Below are 27,281 nucleotides of genomic sequence, written 5' to 3' on the forward strand. Positions count from 1 at the left end.
TTTAAAGATTTTATTTATTTATTTGAGAGAGAGAATGAGAGAGAGAGAGCAGATGAGAGGGGGGAGGGTCAGAGGAAGAAGCAGACCCCCTGCTGAGCAAGGAGCCCGATATGGGACTCGATCCCAGGACTCCAGGATCATGACCTGAGCCGAAGGCAGTCGCTTAAACGACTGAGCTACCCAGGCGCCCTGTTAGTCTTTGTTTTAAAGTCTGTTTTGTCTGATGTAAGTGTTGCTACCTTGGCTTTTTTTTTTTTTGCTTCCATTTGCATGGAATATCTTTTTTCATTTCTGCTCCTTCATTTTGTATGTGTCTTTAGGTGTGAAGTGAGTCTCTTGTAGGCAGCATATAGTTGGGTCTTGTGTTTTATCTGTTCCGCCACCCTAAGTTTATTGATTGGTGCATTTAGACCATTTACATTTAAAATAATTACTGATAGGTATGTACTCACTGTTATTTAGTTTCTGGTTGTTTATGTAGTTCTTCTCTGTTCCTTTCTTCTCTTTCTCCCTTGTAATTGATGATTTTCTTTAGTGTTATGCTTGGCTTTCTTTCTCTTCACTTTTTGTGTATCTGTTACAGGTTTTGTGTTTGTGGTTACCAGGAGGTTTATCTATAGAATCCTAAGTATATAGCCATCTATAATAATGTGATGGTCACTTAAGTTGGAACACATTTTGTTTTTAAATTTATTCATTTTAGAGAAAGTGAGCAAGTGGGGGGAGGGGCAGAGGGAGAGAGAATCCTGAAGCAGGCTCCCCACTGAGCACGGAGCCCCACATGGGGCTCAATCCCAGGACCCCGAGATCATGACCCAAGCCAAAATCAAGAATTGGCTGCCCAGGTGACTGAGACACCCAGGTGCCCCAGTTGGAACTCATTTTAAAAGAACTTCTTTTTTACTCCCTCCTCTATGTTTTTTGTATACATCATCTTATTTTACTTCTTATTCATGACTTTCTTCTAATTACGGCTTTTTCTTTTCCACTTAAAGAAGTTCTTTAACATGTAAGTCTGGTTTAATGGTGATGAGCTCCTTCAACTTTTGCTTGTCTGGGAAGCTCATTTTATCTTTCCTTCAAATCTGAATGATAATCTTGCTGGGTAGATTATTCTTGGTGGTAGGTTTTTTTCCATTTAGCACTTTAAATATATCATGAACATTCCCTTTTGGCCTGCGAAATTTCTGCTGAAAATCAGCTGATAAAATTCTCTTTTAGTCTTTGACATTTCAGTTATTATGTGTCATGGTATGGACCTCCTTGGGTTCATTTTGTTTGAACTCTCTGTGCTTCCTGAACTTGAATGTCTGTTTCCTTCTGATCAGGGAAGTTTTTAGCTATTATTTCTTCAAATAAGTTTTCTGCCTCTTTCTTTCTCTCTTCTCCTTCTTGGACCCATGTAATGCTAATGTTTGTTAGCTTGATGTTGTTGAAGAGATCCCTTACTGTATCCTCGTTAAAAAAATGTTTTTCTTTTTGCTGTTCAGGTTGGGTGTGTTCCATCACCTTGTTTTTCAGATCACTGATCCATTCTTCTGTATCCACTAATCTGTTGATTTCCTCTAGTGTATTTTTCATTTCAGTTATATTCTTCAACTCAGATAGGTTCTTTATGTTTTCTGTCTCTGTGTTGAAGTTCTCACTGAGTTCTTCCACTCTTCTCCCCAGTCTGGTGAGCATCGTTATGACCATTTCTTAAACTCTGCCTGGCATATTGCTTATCTCTGTTTCATTTAGTTCTTTTTCTGAGGTTTCGTCTTTCATTGGGAATTTATTCCTCAGTCTCCTTGTTTTGCTTGGCTTTCTGTGTTCATTTCTATGAATTAGGCGGAACAGCTACTTCTCCTAAACTTGAAGGGATGGTCTTGTGTATGATCATCCCTGTGTAGGCTGTATGTGCCTGGTGACTTTGGCTGGCTGGCTGGAGCCGTGTCTGGCATGATCTTGGAGTCCCAGGGCACTCTGTGCTGGGGCTATCCTAGTGGGATGGCAGGAGCTGAAGTGGGCATGGACCAGGATGGTCCTGAGGCTCTCAGAGAATGCCGTGGTAGGACAGCTAAAGCTGAAGTGCGTGCACACTGGGGTGTCCCTCGGCTGTCAGTGTAGAGGGCATCCTGGCAGGATAACTGAAGCTGAAGTGGGTGTAAGCCGAGTGTCCCAGGGTGCTCTGTGCAGGGGGTGCCTCAGTGGGGCAGCTGGAGCAGAGGTGGGGAGTGGGCTGGGAAGGTCCCAAGGTGCTTTATGCAGGGGCACCCTCGCAGGACAGCTGTAGCTGAAGTGGGTACAGGGCTGGGGATCCCGGGGCTCTCCATGCAGAGAACCCCTCTTTTAAAATACCCCAGGGGTGGCTCAGTCGGTTGAGCGTCTGACTCTAGATTTCAGCTCAGGTCATGATCTCAGGGTCCTGGGATCAAGCCGTGCATCAGGCTCCACACTCAGTGGGGAGTCTGCTTGAGGATTCTCTCTCCCTCCGCCCCTAACCCCGGTCACACGTGCACACACACACACTCTCTCTCTCAAATGAATAAATCTTTAAAATACCTCTAATGTAGTGACCACTAATGAGGTGTCCATTCTAGAAGCCTTAAGGGCTAAATACCTGTTGGATTTGGGCTTCAAAGTTTCTGTTATTTTACTCTTCAACTCTTCAGAGGTTGTTCTTTTAGAGTAAATATATTTAAAAATGTATGTCAAATCAACTTGTAGCATTCCTTTAACTAGCTGTTTTGGTTCCTCACCTGAGAACAGAGATAGTACCTGCCTACCTCTCACTGTTGCATGGAAACCCAGGAGAGGTCACTTCACCTCGCAGCAGGGATAAAGCCTAGAGCTGCGCAGTGAGCACTTTTCAGTGCTACCTGACGTGGGCTTGTGCAGCACGTACCTCTGAGGAAAGAACAGCCCTGTGTTGGGTTATTTATGCAATACCAAAGAATAATCTGCTTGTTTCTATGAAGACATGTTTTGTTACTTTTTAAAATTCAGTAAGCAAAGTTGAGGTACTGGTGATGAGACCAGGACTGAAATCTGCATTACGTGAAGGATTCTTGGTACAAATTATAATGCTAAAATGAAGGGGAATTGTAAAATATTGGTCTTCTTGTTTCCTTTATCCTGAAGAGTCTCCAGTCAAAGTTGTGGCCCTGTGCGCTGGTTCTGGGAGCACGGTGCTGCAGGGGATGGAGGCCGACCTTTACCTCACAGGTAGGACAGCCTTTGGGTCTCCTTTTCTTTTTTTGTGTGTATCCTTTCCCAACCTTGGTTTATGTTTTACAAAATAAAAAATGGATTTTAGGACAGCGCTTGGTATATAAATGGATCTGATAACTGTTGTTTGAACCTGAACTAAACAGGAACCACCCTGAAATTGGAGACAGATCATATTCTTTGTAGGGGGGAAAAAAAATCATTTTGCAGTTTATTATTAGATTATCTAAAAGCCTGATGTTGAGCATTTATTTAACCTGTCTTCTTCCTACACATGATTTCTTTTAATGGGACACTTTCTACCCTTCCACCTTAGCCAGCAAATGGTTCTTACTCAGCCCTAGAGCCAATCATTAGTTCCTGTCAGTTCTAGCTCCAGAATCTTCATAGAGCCTTTCCTCTTATCTCTACTCAGGCATCATCTCCTACCTGAATTACTTTGGTAAGTCCCTAATTTTAGTCTTCCACATACACCCCCCCAAATTAACTGTTGCTCACAAGTACAAATTTGATGGGGTATAATATGATCCTAGCTGCAAAGCCTTCAGTGATTTCCTTTATGTGTCTTGGTCAAGCCTGATCGTTCATCCTCTTCCATGCAGCCTTTGCTTACGCTGTTTTCTCCGGCTGGAATGCCTTTCTTGCCCCTTTCTCTATACTTCTAGTGATAAGCTCAGGTACCTCCTCGGAGAAGCTTTTCCCGTCACTGTCTGGCTTCTGCCCTGATGGGCATGCCTTCCTCTCCAATCCCTGTCGCTTTGTCCTTCACCTCTAGGATGCATTTCTATTGGACAGTAATTGTTTGGCACCCAGGCTTGACATTCTGTCCTAGAGGATAACATCTAATAGGTAACATGGCCTCTTGTTCAAAGTATTTGGAGGCACTTGATACACTTGCTGATACCACCTGCATTTCCAACTCTGTTCCTCCTTAGGGTTAGGAGAAAGGGAGTTAATTACTTTCTCCAGGGTACCTGGCTGGCTCAGTAGAGTATGTAACTCTTGGTTGTGCGGTTGTAAGTTCGAGCCCCACGTCAGGTACAGAGATTACTTAAAAATAAAATCTTTAAAAAAAAAATTACTTTTTTGACTTCTAGGACCAGAATCCAGGGTCTTAACCCCCTGGCCATTCCCATAGCTACTTCCTAAGCCTCTGCATTATTACTCCTCTCCTGCCTCCCATGTCCATGCCCCTTATTATCTAGCACACCCTCCTTCAGAGGCTGCTGAACTTAACATTGTCACATCCGGAAGTATAGAAGTGCAGCATCTGAGCAAGCCTGATGTAATTGCTCTGAACTTACTAAAAATGTACATGACCATTACCCGTTTTCTATTCTTCTAAAGATGGAAAATTTTTATAAGCCCTCCAACTTGTACCAGATGGAAGTAAACTTTCAGGGGAGCCTGCGTGGCTTAGTCATTAACTGTCTGCCTTCGGCTCGGGTCATGGTCTCGGGGTCCTGGGATCGAGCCCCGCGTTGGGTTCCCTGCTCAGCGGGAAGCCTGCTTCTCCCTCTCCCACTCCCTCTGCTTGTGTTCCCTCTCTCGCTGTGTCTCTCTGTCAAATAAATAAATAAAATCTTTGAAAAAAAAAAACTTTCAATGGATAAGCAATTTGACATTATAGCATTATATAATTATTTAATTTTAGTATTTATTGTTTTAATTCTTTAAATATTTATTTTAGAGAGCAAAAGCGAGCAGGGGAGGGGTGGAGGAGAGAATCTTCAAGCCAACTCCCTGCTGAGCATAGAGACTGACCTGGGGCCCGATCCCACAATCCTAAGATCATGACCTGAGCTGAAACCAAGAGTCGGATGCTCAACCAGCTGAGCCACCCAGGCTCCCCATGACTATTTTAAAATTAACTGTAGGGGCACCTGGGTGGCTCAGTTGGTTAAGTGTCTGACTCTTGGTTTCAGCTCGGGTCATGATCTCAGGGTTGTGGGATCAGGTCCCTCATCAGGCTCCTTGCTTAGCAGGGAGTCTGCTTGTCTCCCTCTCCCTCTGCTCTTCTCCCTGCTCTCTCCTTCTCTCTCTCTGTTAAATAAATAAATCTTAAAAAAAATATAAGGGGTGCCTGGGTGGCTCAGTTGTTAAGCATCTGCCTTCGGCTCAGGTCATGATCCCAGGGTCCTGGGATCAAGCCCTGCGTCGGGCTCCCTGCTCTGCGGGAAGCCTGCTTCTCCCTCTCCCATTCCCCCTGCTTGTGTTCCCTCTCTTGCTGTGTCTCTGTCAAATAAATAAAATCTTTAAAAATACAGGGGCGCCTGGGTGGCTCAGTTGGTTAAGCGACTGCCTTCGGCTCAGGTCATGATCCTGGAGTCCCGGGATCGAGTCCCGCATCGGGCTCCCTGCTTGGCGGGGAGTCTGCTTCTCCCTCTGACCCTCCTCCCTCTCATGCTCTCTGTATCTCATTCTCTCTGTCTCAAATAAATAAATAAAATCTTTAAAAAAAAAAAAATACATATATATATAATTATAACATTTTACTTTGAAGAAATTTCAGACCTGTAGAAAAGTTGCAAGGATAGTACAGTGAACTTTTGTATGCCCTTCACTTAAGATTACTAATGGTTATAGGGGCACCTGGGTGGCTTAGTCAGTTAAATGTCTGACTCTTGATCTCGGCTCAGGTCTTAATCTCAGGGTCGTGAGTTCAAGCCCTATGTTGGGTTCCACACTGGGCATGGAGCTACTTAAAAAAATAAATGAATAATAAAGATTACTGATGGTTATATTTTGCTACCTTTGCACATTCTGTGTCACATACATATATGTGTATGTATGTATGTGTGTGTATAAGTATCTATGGGTGTGTGTATAAATATATTTCTGTTTATGTGTTTCCCCCAAAACCATTTTGTAATAAATTGTATACATGACCTTTTATCTTATCCCTAAATACATCAGCATAGGTCTCCTAAGGATGAAGACATTATATGACCATGCACAGTGATGAAATACAGGAATTTAATATTGTTAAAACACCTATTTAATATGTAGTCTGTATTTAAATTTTGCCAATTGATCAGAATTGTAGCATTTCTTTTTCTGATTGGTATCTAGTCCCTCCCTGATCACTGCATCTAGAATGCATCTTTGTCCAGAGCACTGTTATTTTTGAAGAGTATAGACCATTTGTTTTGTGGCATATCTCTCAGTTTGGGGCATGTGATTGTTTTCTCATAAATAATGACTTTCTTAAAACTAGTTTTTTTTAACTATTAAGCAATATGTGCAAAGATTAATTAATGCAATTCAGAATTGTTAAAATAGCCTTCCTATCTGGTTACTTGGGGAAATACAAAGTGTCTTATCTGGCTGACCTTGGTCGTCTGTGATCTGTGAGGTATCACTTTGAGTATAACTTTAGGGATGAAAAGTACCCAGCTCAGACCATACACAGGCCTCTGCTGATGTCCATCACCCTTCCCTTGAGCGGAACATGGTAGTATCAGGTCATTAAGGGCAATATTGTGGAAGGACCAGCAGTTGGGGTGCTCGCTCCTTGCAAATATAAATTCTCTCTCATTTGCTCTTTCTTTCCCACAGCTACCATCCCGAGCTAGGCCTCACTTCCCTTTTAGCTTTTATTCAACTATTATTCAGCTGTTATTGCAGAGTCTTTGCAGACTCCTCCACTTTCACACCTTCTCCTTAGAGCATTTCTAACCGTCTAGGCCACCAGACTTGTCTCTCCTGAAGCATGCCCTCTAACTGGGCCCGTTAGGGTCTTTTTTTCTATTACAGATTAAAATATTTCGCTATTACAGATTAAGATACTTTGGGCGCGCCTGGGTGGCTCAGTCAGTCAAGCATCCGACTCTCAGTTTCGGCTCTGGTCATGATCTCAGGGTTGGGAGGCTGGGCACCGCACTCCGCAGGCAGTCTGCTTGAGAGTCTCTCTCCCCCTCTGCCCCTCCGCTCACGCATTCTCTAAAATAAATAAGTAAATAAAATCTTTAAAAAAAAGACATTTTAAAAGGTGCTTGAATAGAAACTATCCCATATTATGAAATTTCATATATTGGGGAGCAGGGGGAAGTGTGGGGGATTGAAAATTTCTCAGGGGAAAAAACCTTTTTTTCTTAATTTTTTAATGCTAAATTTTAGGGCTCTAAACGTATTTCAAAATTATGCTTATTATGAACAAGCCAAATTGTGCAGTGTCTTTTTGCTGTTAAATTTGAAGTCATCAGATTCACAAATGGGGTTTTTTAAAAATTCAGAACACTTGAGTTTTCCCAAAATCTTTTTATAAAAGATGAGATCCTCTTCTGCCAGTAACTTCAGAATTTCTAGAAATTTTGCCTTAGTCAAAGGAAAATAAATGCCCTGTTTTTATTTTTTTACCTGTCTTTAATTTAGAAATAATCTTAAACTCATTTCATCTCTATGAATTAGACTAGAGTTTATATTGAAAATTTTGGTGTTCACAAAGCATAAAGGAGTCTTTGGAAAGTATACCTAGGATTTTCTGGAGGTATTTGTTATGTAATTATACGAGAGAGTTTTCTGAAAGCCCCAGTTTACTTAACAGTGGTCACTTATTTTATAATGGAAACATTTTTTGTTTTTTGTTTTTTTTTTAAAGTAGGCTCCAGGCCCAGCATGGAGCCCAATGCAGGGCTCAAATTCATAACCCTGAGATCAAGAGCTGAGCTGAGATTAAGAGAGAAGTTTAACCAGTGAGCCCCCCCCAGGCGCCACTAATGGAAACATTTGGAATGGGTGTCCTTATGGGTCTGGTTCTGGCAGTGTTAGAAACTGTTACATATGCGGCTTTAGAAACTTGTCTTGAGCAGGCCAAGGAGGAAGAATTTGGAATTCTCAGTGGGATGGTCTCTTTCTAAATTGGAGGACATGTAAGAAAACCTGTACCTCACTTATGGTTCAGCATTCTACAGACTCCATGTCTAATATTTAAGTATTTGCTCTTTCCTTTGTTGGCAGGTGAGATGTCCCATCATGATGTTCTGGATGCTGCATCCCAAGGAATAAATGTCATCCTCTGTGAACATAGCAACACTGAACGAGGCTTTCTTTCTGATCTTCGAGATATGCTGGGTGCTCGCTTGGAGAATAAGATTAATATTATCCTGTCAGAGACAGACAGGGACCCTCTTCATGTGGTATAAAGCATACAGGAATAACAGGATGACACTCTGCAAATCGATTGCCTCCCAACTTGAATGCATAACATGAATCAGTGGAGTTAGAATCATCCTGGAAGAATGTCTTAGAATGTACATTATTTCTGGTTTGTAAATCTGCTTCACCAAATGTTCTGTAGCTCATATGGTAAAAACCATAACATAACTACCATTCAAGAACAAGTATTCATTATAAGATGAATTAAGATGATTATACAGTGTAAACCATATATTCATTATAAACTCCAGGAGAGATCCACTGAAATCTGTTTACTTAACATTCTGGGTGAGTTGCTCAAGCAGTCTTCTCCTTAGCTTACTTATAGATGGGATGTGTCATTCTAGATCTCTCTGCCCTCAGTTAGTTTAACTTGAGATTGGAACACTTATTTCTAGGTAGTAGCCTCTAGGGGGTGATAACGTCTATCTCTATGTTCCCATTCTCAGATCACTAATCTTTCACCTAAATTTCAGAATCAGGATGAGGTTTTATGTTTTTTTTGTTTTTTAATATAGATCATTATTCATGACTATTGTTTTATTGCTTTTTAGGTAACTCACCTGGAATTTTATTAGTAATATTTTATCATGTTATGTTAATCACCATACATTACATCATTAGTTTTTGATGTAGTGTTCCATGATTCATTGTTTATGTATAACACCCATGGAATTTTATTAGTAATATAAAAAGATGGTTAGCTTTTAGAATAATCCCAGTTATCATACAATATTAACTTTGTGCTAGGCATTCTCAGGTATGTTATAAACACTTTCAATCTTGAGAAACAAGAATATAGGTATTATGATTTCCATTTTACAGATGAGTAAACTGAAACAGGTTAAGGAGTTTGCCCAAGGCCACATGGCTAGGAAATGACGGGAGTTTGGACACAAACTCAGGTAGTCTGGCTCCAGAGTCTGTGTTCTTAACTACTTCTTAATGAACATTGACGAGAAACCTGATACAAGAGGTATGTAAGAAATCCTGAAGGAAAAAGAAATCCATTTGAGCTGGGATTTTCTCTGGGCGGTATGGGAGTTTTTTCTTTCGAATTCTTCTATATATATTTCCAGTTTCTCTGCTGAGATTTTTCCTTTGGTAATGACAAAAGCCAGTCTTTTAAAATACTGTGTAAGATGAGAAAGGGAAGAATTTTATTTCTGTTGTAGGACCCTTATCCTACCAGTTGTCTCCTGGAGGATTTGGGATCCTAACTTACAAATTATTCTTGGTGGTTCACCTGTAATATTGTGGATTCACCACAGAAATAACCAATAGGACCGAGCCTTAAGAAATGCCCCCAATTCGAGGGTTGGAGGAGGAGCCAGGAGAGGAGGTGGGAGGAGAGTCAGCAAAGCATCAGAAGCCAAGGAGAAAACTTTGATGAGGGATGGTCGACATCAAAGTTGAGCCAATGGGAGAGCAGACAGCTTTGAGAGACTCTTAGTGACATTCGCCTCAGTCATTGCTGTGTTCTATGTGCCGGGCCCATGGAGATGTGGGGAGAATAGGACAGAAGTTTGGATGATACTTAAGGGTTTACTGTAATTACCTATGCTAAAGATACGCAGAGGGCTTACAGGGAAGGTTTCCTGGGGCAAGGGGGTAGAATTCAGTCAAGAGGCACAGCTTGAACAAACGCTAAGTATAGAGAAACAGCACTTTTTCAGTGCATTGAAAAAGCCCAAGTAAGTCATCCATTATTGTCAGGGCAGAAAGCGGGAGGCAGGAATGATAATGGTCAGAGATGATGCTTAAGAAATAGCTTGGGGGCAGTGATGCTTAAACCTTTTTTTCCTTTGTGGCACACTGAAGTTAGGACATGATTTCACCTTTAACAGTTACTCATCCTGAAGGTTGTGGATTAAATTCCTTTTGTTAGAGTTTTGAAGGGATTTAATGGATCAAAGAATTTGTTTATGATTGGACATGCTTATTGCCAAATTGGTTTGTTGTTGTTGTTGTTAAAGAATGCCATTGTTACTACAATTTTTAAAGTTTTTTTACTGGCATGCTAGCGTTTCTAAATAACTAAAAATACCCCCAAATATGTCCTCTGTAGTTTTTTAAAAATAAAGTATCACCAAAGATGAATTCTTTATTTTCACTTGTCAAATTTTCTGAACTGATAACTTTAAGGTGTTGATTATTTAGTTGTATATCTCATTGCTTTTCAAACTCAATGTGCAGAAGAATGTATGGAGATGTAGTTTAAAAAATGCAGACCGATTCAGATGCCCGAGTGGGGCCCCAGCACTTGTGTGTTCCCGAGGGAAAGCTGCTGCAGCTGCTGCCATTTCAAGGACCGCATGTTAGGCAGCAGAAGTGAAGGCGGTGACCTGAGTGTGCGGGCGGGCGCAAGGCCGAAATGTGCTGCTGTCCCAAATTGTTAGAGCGTGTGCTGAGGACCTTTCTGTTAACCTCACATTTAAAGTTCCCTTTTCCATAGCATCAGTTATTTCAGACTTCTTTTCAGCATATTAAGAATACTGGAACTTTTAATGCTATTAACACCCCATAATATTTCTTCCTTCATATTCCTTACAACTCCTCTATCTAGCACAGAGCCATCTGTGTAGGAAGTGTTCAACACACATGAATGAAAATGTTCTAACAGCAATTTGAAATACCAAAATGTAGGAGACTCTCCTAAGGGAGAAGTCAAGTAATCACAGAAAGCCCAAGAACAAAGTCATTTGCGTAACACTTCTTTTTTTATTCCTCAGTTTTAGGAGCCACACAGTCTGATAAGGCAGACCCTCCTGACTTTGTCATCTCTGATGGTTACTCAGGACTAAGCTGGAAGAGTCTTCTCACCTCCTAGAATAAACATTCTGAACAATGCTACTGGCTCCACATTGAATTAGAGGGAAAAAAAGTAGACTTCTAAAGTAAGTTTTTTAAAAAGAGAGAAGCAAAATCTATTAACCATTCCCTAAACTCACTCATCTTTTATATGAATGTTCATGTATTAAAATGACAAACATGCTAAGAAAATCAGTTTCTACAGTATTACAAGAACTGATTTAGCACTCTCTGCATCGGGAATGCAGTGTTATGTCAACTTTTATAGGGTGCAAGAATGCCTGTTCGACATCCCCTGTGCCTTTTTTGGGCCTGTTTATTTGGCCATTTTATTTATTCATTCGTCAGAGAGAGCACAAGCAGGGGGAACGGCAGTCAGAGGGAGAAGCAGGCTCCCCGTGGAGCAGGGGCCCAATGCGGGGCTCGATCCCGGGACACCGAGATCATGACCTGAGCTGAAGGCAGACGCTTAACGACTCAGCCACCCAGGTCCCCCGATTTGGCCATTTTATTAAGAGCAGTCAGAAAAATCTTTCAAGGTTTTCAGTCTGTTCACTCTTGTCAGAAGCAAGTAACAGAAGTTGGGAGCCTTAGCAGTCAAGCTCTTTAACCGGTAAGAGTATAAGGAACATTGATACTGAAATAAGTTAATGAAGAGTGTAGAATAATTAGCAGAATTACAGATCTTCAGATCTGTAAGATGCACTTATAAATTTTTGAAGGACTTAAAAATATTTTTAGTAAAAAACCAGTACTATAAAAAAGTGGTTCTATCCAAATTGGCTTTTTATTTATTAATAGACTGTTGACATATACTGCTTATTAGAAGTATGGACACAAAAATTATAAAAATAAACCAGTAGATATTTAGGGGCAAATGCAAAATTTGCATATTAGGTCATTAAAGATTTTATATACTTTTTTATACTACAAGTTATAAACTAGATATATTAAGCAAAAAAAGCAAGGTGCAAACGAGCACATATCATATGCTACCATTTGTGTTTTTAAAAGGAGATACAGACACATACCCTTCCGTGTGCATAGAATACCTCTGGAGGAATAAACTCACTGGTTGCGTAAGGGACTGGATCGGTGAAGGGGAAGGAAACTCACTTTTTATTGAATATCCTTTGGTAACAAAAATTTTTAGAATCAAATTCATGTACTAGTTTTTTAAAATATTTTGATTATATATGACTAAACCCTTATCCATGGATTTAACAAATTATATGCCACAAAGAGAAAAGACTTAAATTCTGAGCATTTTGGGAAACAGTTTCATGAAAGGGCTTTACAAGATAAAGTATGTACCGCATCAGCAGTTTCAATTACAGTGATATTTTATTGAAAAATTTCATTTCCAAGTATGAAGTATTTTAGAGAGTATGTGAAGACTATAAGCTGAGCAGCGGGCAAAGTTAGCCTTTTTCTCTTTCCTAAGGAAAAAGGCTCGTGTAAATATTTAGAGGGCTTGAAATTGTTACTTTAAGAAAAAAACTGAAACATCTTACAGTGAGTTTTGGGTCTACTTGATAGAGAAGTCAAGATTAAAATCAGCCATTAATATGCTACTCGTAAGTTATTGAAGAAAAATGTCAATGCAAGAATAATTACATTTTTTTTCCTGTTGTCTTGAAAAACAATGCCTAAAATGTAATTCAGGACTGTGTTTCTGTAGCCTGGCTTCTTACTTGTGTCATGAAGGTGATGGCGCAGATGTTGGCTGTTCCAAGTATCACGATTATTGTTCATGTGCTTTCTAAGGTGGGTATACACCCGATATGCTCATTATGCTTTTCCCACTATCCCAACTGAAGAGGATCATTCCCTCTTCCCCCACCCCACCAGCATGGAGTCTAAATCCAAAAGGAGAAAGCTAGATCACCTACTCTTCCCCAGTCTTACACACCTTTTTTAAGCCTTTTAAGAACAGGAAGATGATCTGCCTTCTTTACACTCGTCAGCTCTGACAGAACAGCAAATAAATTTATGTGATGTCACTGTTTTTGTACTTCCATGCTCTGGAACAAAATCAGCTCTGGGAGTGTTTAAAAGGCCCTCAAAAAATTAGGAATAATATCTCCAGTATAAAAGAATTCAAAAACATCCAGCTCCAAATAGTCCCTGAGCACACTGTTCATTCCAGCAAGAAGTCTCCAGAGAGGTAATGAATGAAAGGCACGTTTTCTCCAACTTGAGGACCGCTGCATAGTATAGAGATGGTACACCAGCCAGGCTAATCAAGGTTCTAACTGATGACATTCCTCCCCTCCCATCTTCAGTCTTGTACACTGGAAGAGTCTAATGTTAGATGTAAACACAACACTTTAGACTAGAGGAGTGGCAGCTGGGGTACAACCCCTCCTTCCACAAAAGATTCAAGAGTAAAGGACAACTTCAAGACTCCTCTTCTTCCTTTTCCAGGAAATCACTCAGTGTTCCATTGTCCACAGGAATTAATAGATATTCCACTCCATCAGTTCCCTAAAAGAAGTGAGAATACCCTGGGTGTTAGTCATTTGTAAAGCGATATAGGTGAACCATTTATTATTTTATAGAAATATAGAAATGTAAAGATTAAGGCAAAAGGGTACGTAGGGTTATCTATTTAAATACACTGAGTTTAGGGGCGCCTGGGTGGCTCAGATGGTTAGGTGTCTGCCTTCGGCTCAGGTCATGATCCCAGGGTCCTGGGATCGAGTCCCACATCGGGCTCCCGGCTCGGCGGGGAGCCTGCTTCTCCCTCTGACCCTCTCCCCTCTCATGCTGTTTCTCGCTCGCTCGCTCGCTCTCTAAAAAATAAAATCTTTAAAAAATAAATAAATAAATAAATAAATACACTGAGTTTATAGTTAAACCACTTCATAGTAGAAAAGAAGACTAGAGGGTGAGTAGATCTCTTTACCCTCCTCTTTCTAGAATCTTACCCTACTGATTTCTCTGTTCTTTTATCCAGGTATCTCCACCCCCCATACACCCCCCCCCCCCCCCGGCCCCTTTAAAAAAGTAATCTCTAGGTGCCTGGGTGGCTCAGTTAAGCATCTGCCTTCTGCTCAGGTTGTGATCCCAGGGTCCTGAGCTCCCCACTCAGTGGGAGGTCTGCTTGTCCCTCTGCCTCTGTCCTTCCCCCTGCTCAAGCTCTCTCTCAAATAAAATCTTTAAAAAAAAAAATTTAAAAAGCAATCTCTACACCCAGCGTGGGCTGGAATTCACGACCCTGAGATCAACAGTCACATGCTCTACTGACTGAGCCAGCCAGGTGCTGCCCTTTTTAAATAACCCTCGCTAAACTCTCATTTCTATCACCCAACCTCTGTACCTTTCCAGAAGAGTTGTCAAGAATTACTGGTGTCTGTTTCCTCACCTTTCACTCAACCCAGTCCAACCTAGATACTACCACCATTATCATGTCATTAAAAGACCTTCTGTTTGGACCACCAAGGAATTCCTTACTCCTGAATCCAATACATCTTTTCAGTTTTCATCTTTTTGGCCTCTTAGCAGAACCTGACACAGCTGACTGTTTTTTCTTAAAACATGCTTCTCTTAGCTTCTATGACATCATATTCTGGTTTTCTTTCTGGCTGTCTGGCTATTTCTCCTGCCTCTACACGTTTATCTTCTTCTTGGCCATTAATGTCACACTTCTAGGCTTAGTTCCTGGCCTCTAATCTCTCTCCTACCAATGCCTGGTTTTCGTTACAACCTAAATACACAGGGATTACTCTAGCTCTAGCTCAGATCTTTCCTCTGGTTTCTTTTCCTAGGAAACCCAGTTGCCTAGTTGACATCTCCATTTGGAAATCTCAAAAGAACCTCAAACAGAGTAAGTCCAAACACTACAATCAGGAACTCATGATCTGTCTCCCCAAAAATGTTTCTCATCCAGTGATCTCACCATTTCTCTGGTTATGCAAGCCAGACACCAGAAATCATTCTTGACACTTTCCCTTGGTGCTCATATCCAATCTATCAATTCTTGTCAGTTTTGCCTCTCAAGTGTATCTGATCTCCAACCACTTTTCTGTCTTCATCCTAGTCAAGTTACCATCAGCTCTAACTATTACTCCTACTAACTATGACTACTAACACACCTCCCTAGCTGGTCTCTGTGTGTTTGACATTTAGCAATCCCTACTCCACTCTACTCCATTCCATTCTCCGTACCAGAGTCAGAACAATTTTTTTTAATGACTTCCCTTAATTTTGAAATGAAGATTAAAATCCTTTCCTTGGCCTAAAAGTAGCGTGTGGGCTAGCCTTTACGTCACTGTCTTTTCAGCCTCGTCTTGGGGCACACTGGCCTTTCAGTTTTTCTCTTTGACCAGTTATCTCCCAGTTTCCCTCTAGATCTCAGCTCAGTGGTCTAATGTGACTCTGACGTCTTTCAGAACCATGTGTCTTTCTGCTCATAGGACACCACAGTTAAAGCTTTACGTGTGTGTGATTATTTGACAAATGTCCATCTCCTCCATTAGACTTTAAGCTCGATCAGAAAGGAGTTAGGCTTTTGCTTACTACTATATCCTAATATTTAGTGCTCCATATAGACCCAATTAACGAATGTGGTAGAAGGAAGAGGGGGAAAAAGGAATAGAATTATTTGACTCCTATTTCTAATGGCCTATTACTCTTGAACTAGAACTCTAAGTTTTCTGCTCTGAAGCTGAGTACTTCTACTTTATCTCTTTCTACAGAACTCAAATGGCACACCCCCTAAATGGATCCTTGTGGCCCATCATGGAACCTGCATTTTATTGTCAAAGTTGAGTCAAAGGCATACGTGTCCTTAAGTAAACAAGAGATAAGGTAATCCTAGCATATAATGCTGTAATAGCAAAACTCTCACCTTCTTTGTCCTTATAAGCTTGTGGTCCCTAAATTCCGTTAACTGGGCCCGAAGTGTCAGATCACTATTGACCAGGAATGCCTCTCGACACTGTTGGTAAAAATCTTGAAAAGAAAATCCTAGAGAGTTCAAAAGGAGATGTGAACATAAGTCAGCATTTAAGACATGACCCCACATATGGGTACCCATACCAAAGAACACAAGCTGTTGCCATAGTATGTCAAAGCAGTCAGTCAGTATTGATTAAAAAAAAAAAAGGTACCTCTGGAAGAAGCAAAACTAGAGAACACTTAAGTATTATACGCTGTGGCTTACATCTTAAAGGGAACTGACTGGCTGAAAGCAGTCATCTGTGACCAAGTAAAACAAATCTTGTGGACAGCTTTAAACAGCATGAATAAAGTTGACTTTTAAAGAAGGAACTAGTAAGTCAAGAGAGCTGCACGATTATTAAAATCTTTGTCTAAATTAACACATTTTTACCTAAGGGGGAGAAAATCTGCTAAGATGCCCAGCATATGAAATATATGTAATTGGTAGACACATATCCACAGTTACCATAGGAATTGTAAAAACAGGCCAAATGTGTCTTTGGGCATGCACTGGCAAACGGCCTGTTCAGCAGCGTCTCTGGGGGGCTTCTTGAAAATGTGCCTTGTGGCAGACAAACTGATCCCGGAGCAAACCATGTATCTGCTCCTGTGAAACACTGCAGTGCTATTCCTAGATTCCAGAAAAAGGAATTTATGGGGGGAAACAAAAGTCACACACGATTTAATATCATAAATACCAATGTAAGAAGGGTTATCCTGGTTGTCCAGCTGATACTTTATTAGTAGCCTGAAAATCCCCCTAAGGAAAAAAACAAAACAGGAATTCAAATCCAGAACGTTAACATCAAAAGACAACAGTAAAATAGACAAAGATAATGTGAAATACTTGGTTTAAACCGTATGTATTTTCTTCTGTTCCTTTCTCCAGGGAACATCCTATCCTGGCCTACTTAAAAAGGAGAAGCTTTTTAAAATTTCCTTTTAAGGAAAATCTAGGAGTTTTTTTTAAGGCTACAGGGTTGTTCAAGTTAGAAAATGTGGAATATATAATAAAATGTACAGAGGAAAATATTAATGTCATAACCCTAAAATAACAGCCACTAACATTTGATGTGGAAATATTTGTGTGCTGCCTTTGCAAATCTTTGTCAATGAAGCAAGGTGGAAACACAAATTCATGCATTTATATATAGTATACACTATTTTACATTTCACCTTTCACTTATTTTCCTGTATCATTAAAAAGTCTTCCTAAATTTTTAATGGCTGCCCACCTATCATGTACCACAAACTTACCATTGCCCTACTCATTTTGGATGTTTATATTACTTCCAATTTTAATTGTTAAAAATCCCTCCACACTAAATTGTACATAAATATTCTTACATATCAATTTTGACAGAAGTGTACAAAATGGATTAGGGCTGAAAGCATCTCACCTACACTAAGATTTCCAGAAGTCCTTTGGTGTGGCAAAAACTTTAATCCTTTACATTTACATTTTTAAGATAATCTAGAAAATAAGCACTATAAGCATATTTGGATCATCTGAATGGCCACATTATAACTAGATACTGCCAGTGACTCCACAGCTAAAGGTTGGTTAAAGTTTTTGATCACATTCATACCAAATAGAGACTAAATGATATTGGAGTTTGCAGAATGAAACAAAATTGCAGTTAAAAAAAAAAAAAAAAGCAGTGGAGGCTAGTACACAGACATTTAGGGTATGCCAAACTAAAAACTACTTGCTTTAGATTACTGCGAGTCATCTTTAATGTTGAGAGTACTTATGTTGCATAGATTCCCAACGCTATACACAGCAACTTGCACTAGTCCATTAACAGTAAGCACAGTAAGACTGAATGAGACTTTTGGTTGCAATTCCATAGAAACTTTGATTAGTCATTTAATGCACATTTCAATATTAATGCAATGCTAATCTTCAGGTATACAAAGCAGCTTTATAGAGTAACAAAATTCATCATTAAAGTGTGAAAAGTATTGTACCATCTTAACTAGAAGTGCCATTGCTCTTGGGAGAAAAAGACTTTGCTAGTCTCACCTCCTTCTTTAAGAAACTGCATTTTGTGTCAAATTTAAAACACAAGAAAAATCATCTGTTTGTTTGGATTAATTTATAGGTCTAATACATCCTAATTTGGGAGGAGTTGCTACCTTTATAATATTCAGTCCACTCACCCAAGAACACAGTATTTTTCTTCATCTTTTCAAATTTTAATTATTCTCAACAGGGCTAGTTGTTGTTAAACACTTCATCTTGTTAAAATTGTTCTAGAGGGGAGCCTGGGTGGCTCAGTCATTAAGCGTCTGCCTTCGGCTCAGGTCATGATCACAGGGTCCTGGGATCGAGCCCCGCATCGGGCTCCCTGCTCTGCGGGAAGCCTGCTTCTCCCTCTCCTGCTCCCCCTACTTGTGTTCCCTCTCTCGCTGTGTCTCTGTCAAATAAATAAATAAAATCTTAAAAAAAAAAAAAAATTGTTCTAGAATTCTGTGCTTTGGCGGGGGGAATCTGCTACTCAAAGCCTTTTTCAACAGGTTAATTATTGTGCCCTTTATGTTTTGCCAGTTTATGCTGTATCCAGCTTTTCTTAGCTTTTATTAATTCAGATATGCCTCTTGGTGAGGCTGCTGAAAGGCTTCACTGGAGAGATTACACAGAGATGTTTAAAAGCAAGAGCTTGGGAGCCAGGCAGATTTGGATCAAAATCTCTGTGCCCTTTGCTATCTACCTTAGAGTGGTTGTGAGGATCAAAGGAGTTATTTCATGTAAAGGGTCCCATGTTTATATGACAGTGTTCAATATATAATTAAAAATAACCATCAGATTTAAGTAAAATTCATCAAAATTATTTTTCCTCCACAATGACCACTATCTTGAGATGCTCTTATTTAGAAATATAAAAATTAAGGAAAAAAAAAAATGCTGACACTATTGTTAAGGAGTCTGGCTATTGCATAACCCAGTACTGGCAACTCTTTTTTACTCTTTCTCTTAATCCTGCAAACTAAGTAGAGACTTTAGAATTGCCATTAAAAGCACTCACGAATGTCATAAAATGTAGAGTTTTTTAAAAAAGAAACTATAGTTTTCATTCTTACCTTGCATTAGGGGTAAGGCTTCGTAAGACATGAGTTAGGGAACTAAGTGGTAATGATCCAGATTGTTTAACCAGAAGAGAATTCTCATAGGAGGTTTCTTCAGTATAAGGACTATATGTAGTAGTTTCATACCAGAGCCAGTTATAAAGACTCTGCTTTGCATGATCCCACACTATAGCATATGATTAAAGAAAACAGGAGTTACTAATTAGTCATATTGTGGTGTTACTAGATTCCACTCTAGGAAAGAAAGTGTTAAAAAATGAATTCTGAAAATTTTTCATTTTTGCTATTTCCCCATCCATATCAGTACCTCACAATCTAATTGTCAATCAACATCTGAATCTTTATTTGTATATTAAATACAATTTAAAATAAGTAAGTGCTACCAAGGCATAGGGATTATCACAAAGTCTCGGAATTAAATGCATAACATAAATGTTGCAATACCACAAAGAGTGGAAAGAGACCAAAATAATAGTTGGGTTTATTCTCCTTCATGAAACTTCAGGTGTAAAACACCCCCTTTACAATATGAATTTTTATTTCTAAGAAATGTTCTGAATCAGATTGAGGACACTTTTATTTTTAGCAATCTGTGACTTTATGCATGCAACAAAAAAAGTGTACTGAGAAACAATAAAAATGTTGCGATTTACAACATTAAGACATTTTTAAAAACTGGTATCCTGAGAAAGAAAAATGGTAATACTTACTGAGAGGAGCATTGAGGTGATCGATAGATGCTATAAGATATATGTTACGTAAAGATGACAATTGTCCAATAATTTGCTGACTTTTGTCTCCTCTCAACATTTGGCTATCCAAATTGTGGATGAGAAGGAAGAGTTCTAAAGAAGAATCTAAAAGGAAAGACAATTCAGTTATTATTTACAAGGAATATTTGTAAAGTCCTTACCACACACAATGCCTGTGTATTAAAAGATGTGTCAAAGAATAGTATGGGACAAAGTAACTATTGCATAGAGGTATGTAATTTATTTGAGAAGATATCAGCCTCTCAAAAGAGGCAAAAGATTATTAAAGTCTTAAGGAAATTCACTGAAAATCAGTAAGGACTGGGTGTTGAATGGTTAGCACCTGAATCATATCATAAAGCAGTTTCAATAAGGCACAGGAAATAAGGGAAGATGCATTCTGGGTTGGAAGTAAATCTAGACATGTTGCATTGCAGCGCAGGGGTGGAGAGGGGACACACACAGCCCAGAAGTTCTCACTAGGCATTAAGAGAGAAAACCCTGATTATCACAAAAGCCAAAGAAGACAAAAGAAGGGAGGGGTGGAATTTAGGATATTGCTCAAGGCATCAGGAAACTCAGAGAAGTAAAAAATGTCTTAAAGGTCAATGAAGGCAGAATTTGGAGGATGGGGCTGTCAAAACCATTAAATACTTTCAGAGATCAAGATAAACAAAGGATGAGTCAAGGCCACCTGTGTTTAGTAAGAAAATTACAGGTGACCTTCAAGCATATAGTTCAGGTAGCACAGAAGTAAGAAATTAAGGAAATAGGTAAAAAGTAGAAAGCAGGATATGTCTTCAAAAACTCTGAAATCACTGAACTAGGAAAATAGAAGTACAGAAAGGCAGTAGAATCAGGTAAACCTTTTTTTATGATGGAAGAAGTCCTATACATGTTCAAAAGCCATTGATAAGTCTCTCTGGAGTTGTTAAGAAATAGGACATAACGGAGGATGAGCCTTTTAGACTAAATTTCTCTACCACTGGGGTTAGAGGGACAAGAGAGACAACACAGCAACAAAGATACTGACAACATTTTGAAAGTCTAGAAGCCACCATAATCATCAGTATTTAAATTATATATAAACATTTCTATTTTATAGTTGAATTATACTTAAATGTTGACATATTTACATCATGTGCATTATACTATATATTTAATTGAATTGTGTAGTTATATATTCAAATTATATACCCATATGCAAATGTATATAATTACAATTTATATAATTACAAGTATGTTTTATATAAATATATAAAATAGGCATTATATATGAATATATACATATAAAATGACTTAGGCACCTATTTTCATGAGCATATAAACTATCAAAATTCTCCATCAGATTATTTCTGTAGGTCCCATGCCCAGCATGGAGCCTCAGATAGGGCTTGAACTCACCACCCTGAGATCAAGACCTGAGCTGATACCAAGAGTCAGACACTTAACTGTCTGAGCCACCCAGGCATCCCACTCCTTTTAATTCTTAAGTGACTAGGGGCGCCTGAGTGGCTCAGTCGGTTAAGCGTCTGCCTTCAGCTCAGGTCATGATCCTGGGGTCCTGGGATGGAGTCCCGCATCGGGCTCCTTGCTCAGCAGGGAGTCTGTTTCTCCCTTTCACTCGCCTCTGTGCTCGCTCGCTCTCAAATAAACAAAATCTTAAAAAACTCTTTAGTGACTGTCAACTGTTGGACCCTAAATAATCTTATTTTTAATTTTCTGAAATGCTCACATAGCTAAAACATTCACACCAAAAGAGTAACAAAAATGGGGCGCCTGGGTGGCTCAGTTGGTTAAGCGACTGCCTTCGGCTCAGGTCATGATCCCAGGGTCCTGGGATCGAGTCCCACATCGGGCTCCCCCTGCTCTGTGGGGAGCCTGGTTCTCCCTCTCCCTCTGCCTGCCATTCCCCCAGCTCTCTCTGTCAAATGAATAAATAAAATCTTTAAATGTTTTTTTCCATTCCACAGATTTTAGTGTATGAAACTATTCAAATGCAATGATATTTACTCCAATTAGAGAGAGAAAAATGTTTTATAAAAATATTAAACAATATAAAAATACCAGAGATGCACCTATCACCTGGGGGCATTTCACATAGGCCAAGTAAAACCTGAAAACTATTCTGAAATAATAGGCTTTTGATTATACAAATTCAAGGGAGTATGAGCAATTCTTTCCTGTTAGGTATAAGTGAAGTTCACAGAAAAACTTCATGGAAAAAGAAAGGACAAATTATTTCAGAGAAATCTAAATCAGCATTTAGATAAGTGTTACTGAAACAATCCACATTTTTGTATACAATAATACAGATCTTCCTTGGTTTTAGATGGGGATATGTCCCAATAAACCCATCCTAACTTGAAAATATAAGTCGAAAATGCATTTAATACATTCAACCTACCAAACATCATAGCTTAGCCTAGCCCACCTTAAATGTACTCAGAATGCTTATGTTAGCCTACAGTTGGGCAAAAACACAAAGCCTATTTTATAATAGTGTTGAATGTCCCATGTAATTTATTGAATACTGAAATTTAAAAATAATGGTTGTATGGGTACAGAACAGTTGTAAGTTTATTGGTTATTTACTTTCATGCTCATGAGGCTGACTGGGAGCCGTGGCTCTCTGTCATTGCCCATCACAAGAAGAGTATGGTACCACATATCACTAGCCCAGGAAAAGATCAAAATTCGAAGTATGATTTCTAGTGAATGCATATTGCTTTTGCACCATCATAAAGTCAAAAAATGGTAAGTCAATCCATTTTAAGTTGGGGACCATCTACCTGTACATGAATAAGCAGAAGTGCACACTTAGCTTCACCCTAAAACGAGAGCATCTACTTCATGTTACCTTCTTTAAATTTGTTTACTATCCAGTCTAGCTGATCCAAAACACTGCGGAAAGTACCCATATGATCGAGGACTTCTTCTGTTATAGAATTCAGGATCTGTATCATAAAAGTGCAAGAGGTACATCAATTACTACTTATTCTGTCATATAGGATAAATACAACTAACAAATCAATCCTTTTTTATAAGTTAAAAATGCATTTAGATTTCCCATCAAGTCTGAAAAACCACTTAAAAAATTCTACTGGTACTTAAGTATATCTAATTCATTTTTTGGCATAAGTTATAGCTAAAATGAAACATGGAAGAACAGCAAAGATGTATAGATCAGAGGGTAGCAAAATACCACCCCCCACCAATATGGGAAACATGAGAAAACCATAGATCTATCAAAGGAAACAGGATACAAACACTTTTAAAAAGGAATTAAAGACACTTTTAAAAAGGAATACTGCAGTGGTTAATATCCAGCACCAAAAGGTTTAGTTTTCAAATGATGAAAAGACATGAGCATTTGCACTGAAATGATCTATAATAAATGCATTATAAAACTACAAACTAGGGGCGCCTGGGTGGCTCAGTCGGTTAAGCGACTGCCTTCGGCTCAGGTCATGATCCTGGAGTCCCGGGATCGAGTCCCGCATCGGGCTCCCTGCTCAGCGGGGGGTCTGCTTCTCCCTCTGCCCTCTTCCCTCTTGTGCTCTCTGTCTCTCATTCTCTCTCTCTCAAATAAATAAATTTAAAAAAATAAAAAATAAAAAAAATAAAACTACAAACTATTACTTATATTATTACCTTTAGAGTACCAAAGTGACATAAAAGCATAATAAAACTGAAGTTTTCCATAATCCTGTCTTTCAGAGAAGTACTGTTGGTATTTGGGATAGTAAACAAAACTAACATTTCTCTAAGATTTAATACATTTATCAGTTACAAAGTAGGAAATTCAGAGATGAGGACTGAAAGCTAGAACCCTGAGTCCAAACATATGTTCTTAAGCACTATGCAATTCTACTAGTGTAAAGTCTAAAAAAATTTGAATGTTCCAGAATGAGAAGTAGCATCCTCATTAATGTAGGGGTATGGATTGGCAGGGATATAATGTTGCTCCTTTTAACGTTTTTGAAACTTACTGATTTCACACTTATTCCAGGAAAGAAGCCGTTGATGACAACGTGAATGGAATCTTGCAGCACAGTGGTTCGAAACCTTTCTAGTAAATCTCTCTTAGAACCCAAACCATAAAGCACAATGTTGAACCCCAGGCTGTTAGGAAAGATAGCATTCATGAAATTAAAGTTTGGTACCTCTTACTTTTTTATAATCAACTAGTTTCTTTAAGTTGATAAAGAATATGGAAAGCACTAAGATGACTAAGTAACTACATTGGTTCCCAGCTCATACACAGTAGAAGCACAGTTTTATTATCTGTACACCAGACTTCAGTTCCAACTTCAGTAGCTTTCTTTCCAGCTCTTCATTACCTTTCAAGTGAGGGCTGGCTGGAAGTAAGGGAGAACAGCAGGGACAAGGCACTAACAGTTCCACAGGCTGAAGCAGAGTTTTAACTGATAGATTAAACAGGAAACGTTAGCAGAGGCCAGGTCACAAAAGTCTTAAGTCAACTAAGACATTAATTAAATTTTATTTCAAGGACAATGACCATTTAAAAGTAATTACTCAGGTGTTAACTGAAATGTTTTAAGTAGAAAAGTAGCATGATATTCTCAGGAAGCTAGTACTGGCTGAACAGGGGGAACGGACAGAAGGAGAGACAAAACTGCCAAAAACTATGGACCTGAATTAGGTGTTATGGAGAAAAATAGTAGTTGTCAAGAGCTTTACATATCCAATCAATAGGATTTGGAGAGTGGTTAGATGTGGAAGGTGAGGGAAAGAGTATTTCAGAATAACTTGTTTTACTGGCATGGGCAACTACATGAATGGGGTGACATTCATTGTGCCAGGGTGCAGGGGCAGATGGGAATGATGGATTTAAGAGGAGTTAAGTTTTATGTATATTGAATTATTTACAGGACATCCACATGGAAACCTCCAACATACATTGAGATACCCATATCTGCTGCCAAGGAGTGATACCTGGGCTGGGCCGGAGATACAATTATGGGAGTTTTTCACATGCAAAAAGCAACAAAAGCCAAGAGAGTAAGAAGATCCAGAACACCAAGCACTATGGGTCAAACTAAAGCTTGACTCCATGATTGTTCATAGAGGTCAATCAGAAACAGTATTTACGTGATGCTCTGTAGCATTGCAGGGGAGCCTAGAAATAGAAGAAAAGCAATAACCCCCAAGTAGAGATTAGCAAGGTAGCAGCAGCAGAAAAAAAGGGAATTCAGAGAGTTGGCAATTCTATTGAAGTAGCTGACTGAGGTCTAGGCTGCGAAGCAAAGCTGAACAAGTTATCAGAGTTGACATACTGGAAGGAGGAATTGGTCTCTGGGGGATGGGATCAGAGTGAAGAGCTACTTTACAAATTTATAATGAACAGATCTATAACTAGTTATTGAGAGAAGCTGAGGTCCTAGCAGGGAAGGTAAGCATAACACTCTGATGTATTATTGGCAAAAGAAAACCAGGATCAATGGGGAAAATTGTGTCAATTTCTGTTTTTATTGCTTGGTGGACCTGCCTTCTTACTTATTCCAGTGACTATGTAACTGTGAGTACACATTTACAGTAGCATACTTTTTGAGCACTTCCTTATACTAAGATCCTTTTTAATAAAAGTATAAAAGTGATTATAGTAAAAAAAAGTTTTAATAATTCTTCTAGTTATTTTAATGAAGTATCTGAAAAATGGTAAAATTGAAAAAGTATTCTAAGAAATAATTTTAAAATGGTAGAATAATGTTATAGGACAGATATCACAAAATTCTGAAGATCTATAGTACATGAAAATAGAATGAGATTAAAATAAACTTTCTTTTTAGGAACTTTGCTGTGGAAAACTGGACTTAAATGTCACTGATATTATCAATCTTGACAAATTAGATTTTCAAATACTTTTATAAGTAGTAACTTAGAATTCTAAGAAATTCTAAGTTATTTTACCAGTGGCTTTCACATCTGATAAATTTAGACACATTTCTTGAAAACTAGAATTTAAGATGAGTCATACAATATGAAATTTCTACATGTGAATCATAAAATTAGGAAAATACCTATTTTTTTCAAATTTTTATATATAAAAAATATTATCAAGTTGATTGTAAAAAGAAAACTCAATGTTAAATTGCTTTAACACATATAAATATGTTGTTATTTTACAAGGGTATGAAATAATAATAGTACATACCGTAACTGCAACATCCATTTATAAAATAATTGTTCATATTGTTGATTTAGTTGTTTAAGTTCAGCAGAAAAGGAAGGAGAAACTTTGCTCAGTAAGTTACGCAAAGTTTGCTTTAAAAAAAAAAGAAGGGAAGAAAATCATTCTCAAACCATTTACATCAAAATCAATCCAAACTAAAAATATTTCACTAGAGGTAGAGGTTAAAAAGGGGCCATTAGTGGAAATATTACTGTAATCAGGTTTGGTAATGAGTGCATCAACTGAATACACATAATATTTCAAGTATGATTTAAGTATTTGTTTTCTTTAAAAAAATTTTTCTTAGCACGAGATCAAGAGCGAGAGAGAGCGAGCATGTGCGTGAGTGCAGGGGGAGGGGCAGAGGGAGAGGGAACGAGAGAATCCCAAGCAGGCTCCACGCCTAGTGTGGAGCCCAACACGGGACTCAATCCCACAACCCTGAAATCATGACCCCAACCAAAACCAAGAGCCAGATGCCCAACCAAATGAGCTACCCCTGGCACCCGTTTTCTTAAAAATTTTTAAGTACTGTTTTCAGTACAAATATATAACAGTAAAGAATTTCCCAAGTTTTATCTAGAACCATTTCTATGATTATAAATTCCAAACATAAGGCTTTAATTTCTAAAAAGATCATTACCATAAGGAGATGATTAAACCTGCCTCCTGGCTTTTACAACAAATCCAGACAGATTTTTAAAAACCTATGAATTTGATGAAATGTGAAAGCTTATGGTAACAGTGAAATATGAATTCCCAGAAAACAGTAAAAGTTCTTTATAATTTACCATTATCACTAGTAAAATAAACTTGTATCATTGTTTCTCTTCCAAAAGCTTTTTTTTTTTTTTTTTTAAGTAGGCTCCATGCCCACCACAGGGCTTGAACTCATGACCCTGAGATCAAGCAAGACCTGATGTCAAGTCAGACTCTCTTCTGACTGAACCACCCAGATGCCCCATTAACGTTTGATTTTTTTTTTTAACTTTTATTTATTAAGTGATCTCTATCCTCAACGTGGGGCTCAAACCAATGACCCCAAGATCAAGGGTCACAGATGCCAACCAGGTACTCCCTAAAAGCTTCTTCTAACAAATCCATCTTTGATAAGTACAGCA

At 38.8% G+C, this 27,281-nt stretch overlaps 2 protein-coding genes across 3 annotated transcripts in view; one reads left to right on the forward strand and one right to left on the reverse strand.

Annotated features, from left to right (window-relative positions):
- NIF3L1 (NGG1 interacting factor 3 like 1) overlaps window positions 1-10,453 on the forward strand; it is a 26,272-nt gene extending 15,819 nt beyond the window's left edge. For both annotated transcript variants that reach the window (XM_021702961.1, XM_021702960.1), the window contains exons 6-7: window positions 3,124-3,207; window positions 8,170-10,453. In XM_021702961.1, coding sequence (XP_021558636.1) covers window positions 3,124-3,207; window positions 8,170-8,354 — 269 coding nt within the window. In that variant the 3' untranslated portion in view covers window positions 8,355-10,453. The remainder of the gene's footprint in view (window positions 1-3,123; window positions 3,208-8,169) is intronic.
- Window positions 10,454-11,767: 1,314 nt separating this feature from the next.
- Window positions 11,768-27,281, reverse strand: part of ORC2 (origin recognition complex subunit 2) — a 43,870-nt gene continuing 28,356 nt past the window's right edge. The window contains exons 11-18 of the mRNA XM_021703098.2: window positions 26,143-26,252; window positions 23,957-24,089; window positions 22,825-22,921; window positions 19,923-20,069; window positions 19,207-19,378; window positions 16,821-16,882; window positions 16,031-16,149; window positions 11,768-13,665 (exon numbers count right to left, since the gene is read on the reverse strand). Of these exons, the coding sequence (XP_021558773.1) occupies window positions 13,579-13,665; window positions 16,031-16,149; window positions 16,821-16,882; window positions 19,207-19,378; window positions 19,923-20,069; window positions 22,825-22,921; window positions 23,957-24,089; window positions 26,143-26,252 (927 nt within the window). The 3' untranslated portion in view covers window positions 11,768-13,578. The remainder of the gene's footprint in view (window positions 13,666-16,030; window positions 16,150-16,820; window positions 16,883-19,206; window positions 19,379-19,922; window positions 20,070-22,824; window positions 22,922-23,956; window positions 24,090-26,142; window positions 26,253-27,281) is intronic.

Source organism: Neomonachus schauinslandi, chromosome 3, assembly GCF_002201575.2.
Source record: "Neomonachus schauinslandi chromosome 3, ASM220157v2, whole genome shotgun sequence".
In the NCBI taxonomy this organism is placed as follows: domain Eukaryota; kingdom Metazoa; phylum Chordata; class Mammalia; order Carnivora; family Phocidae; genus Neomonachus; species Neomonachus schauinslandi.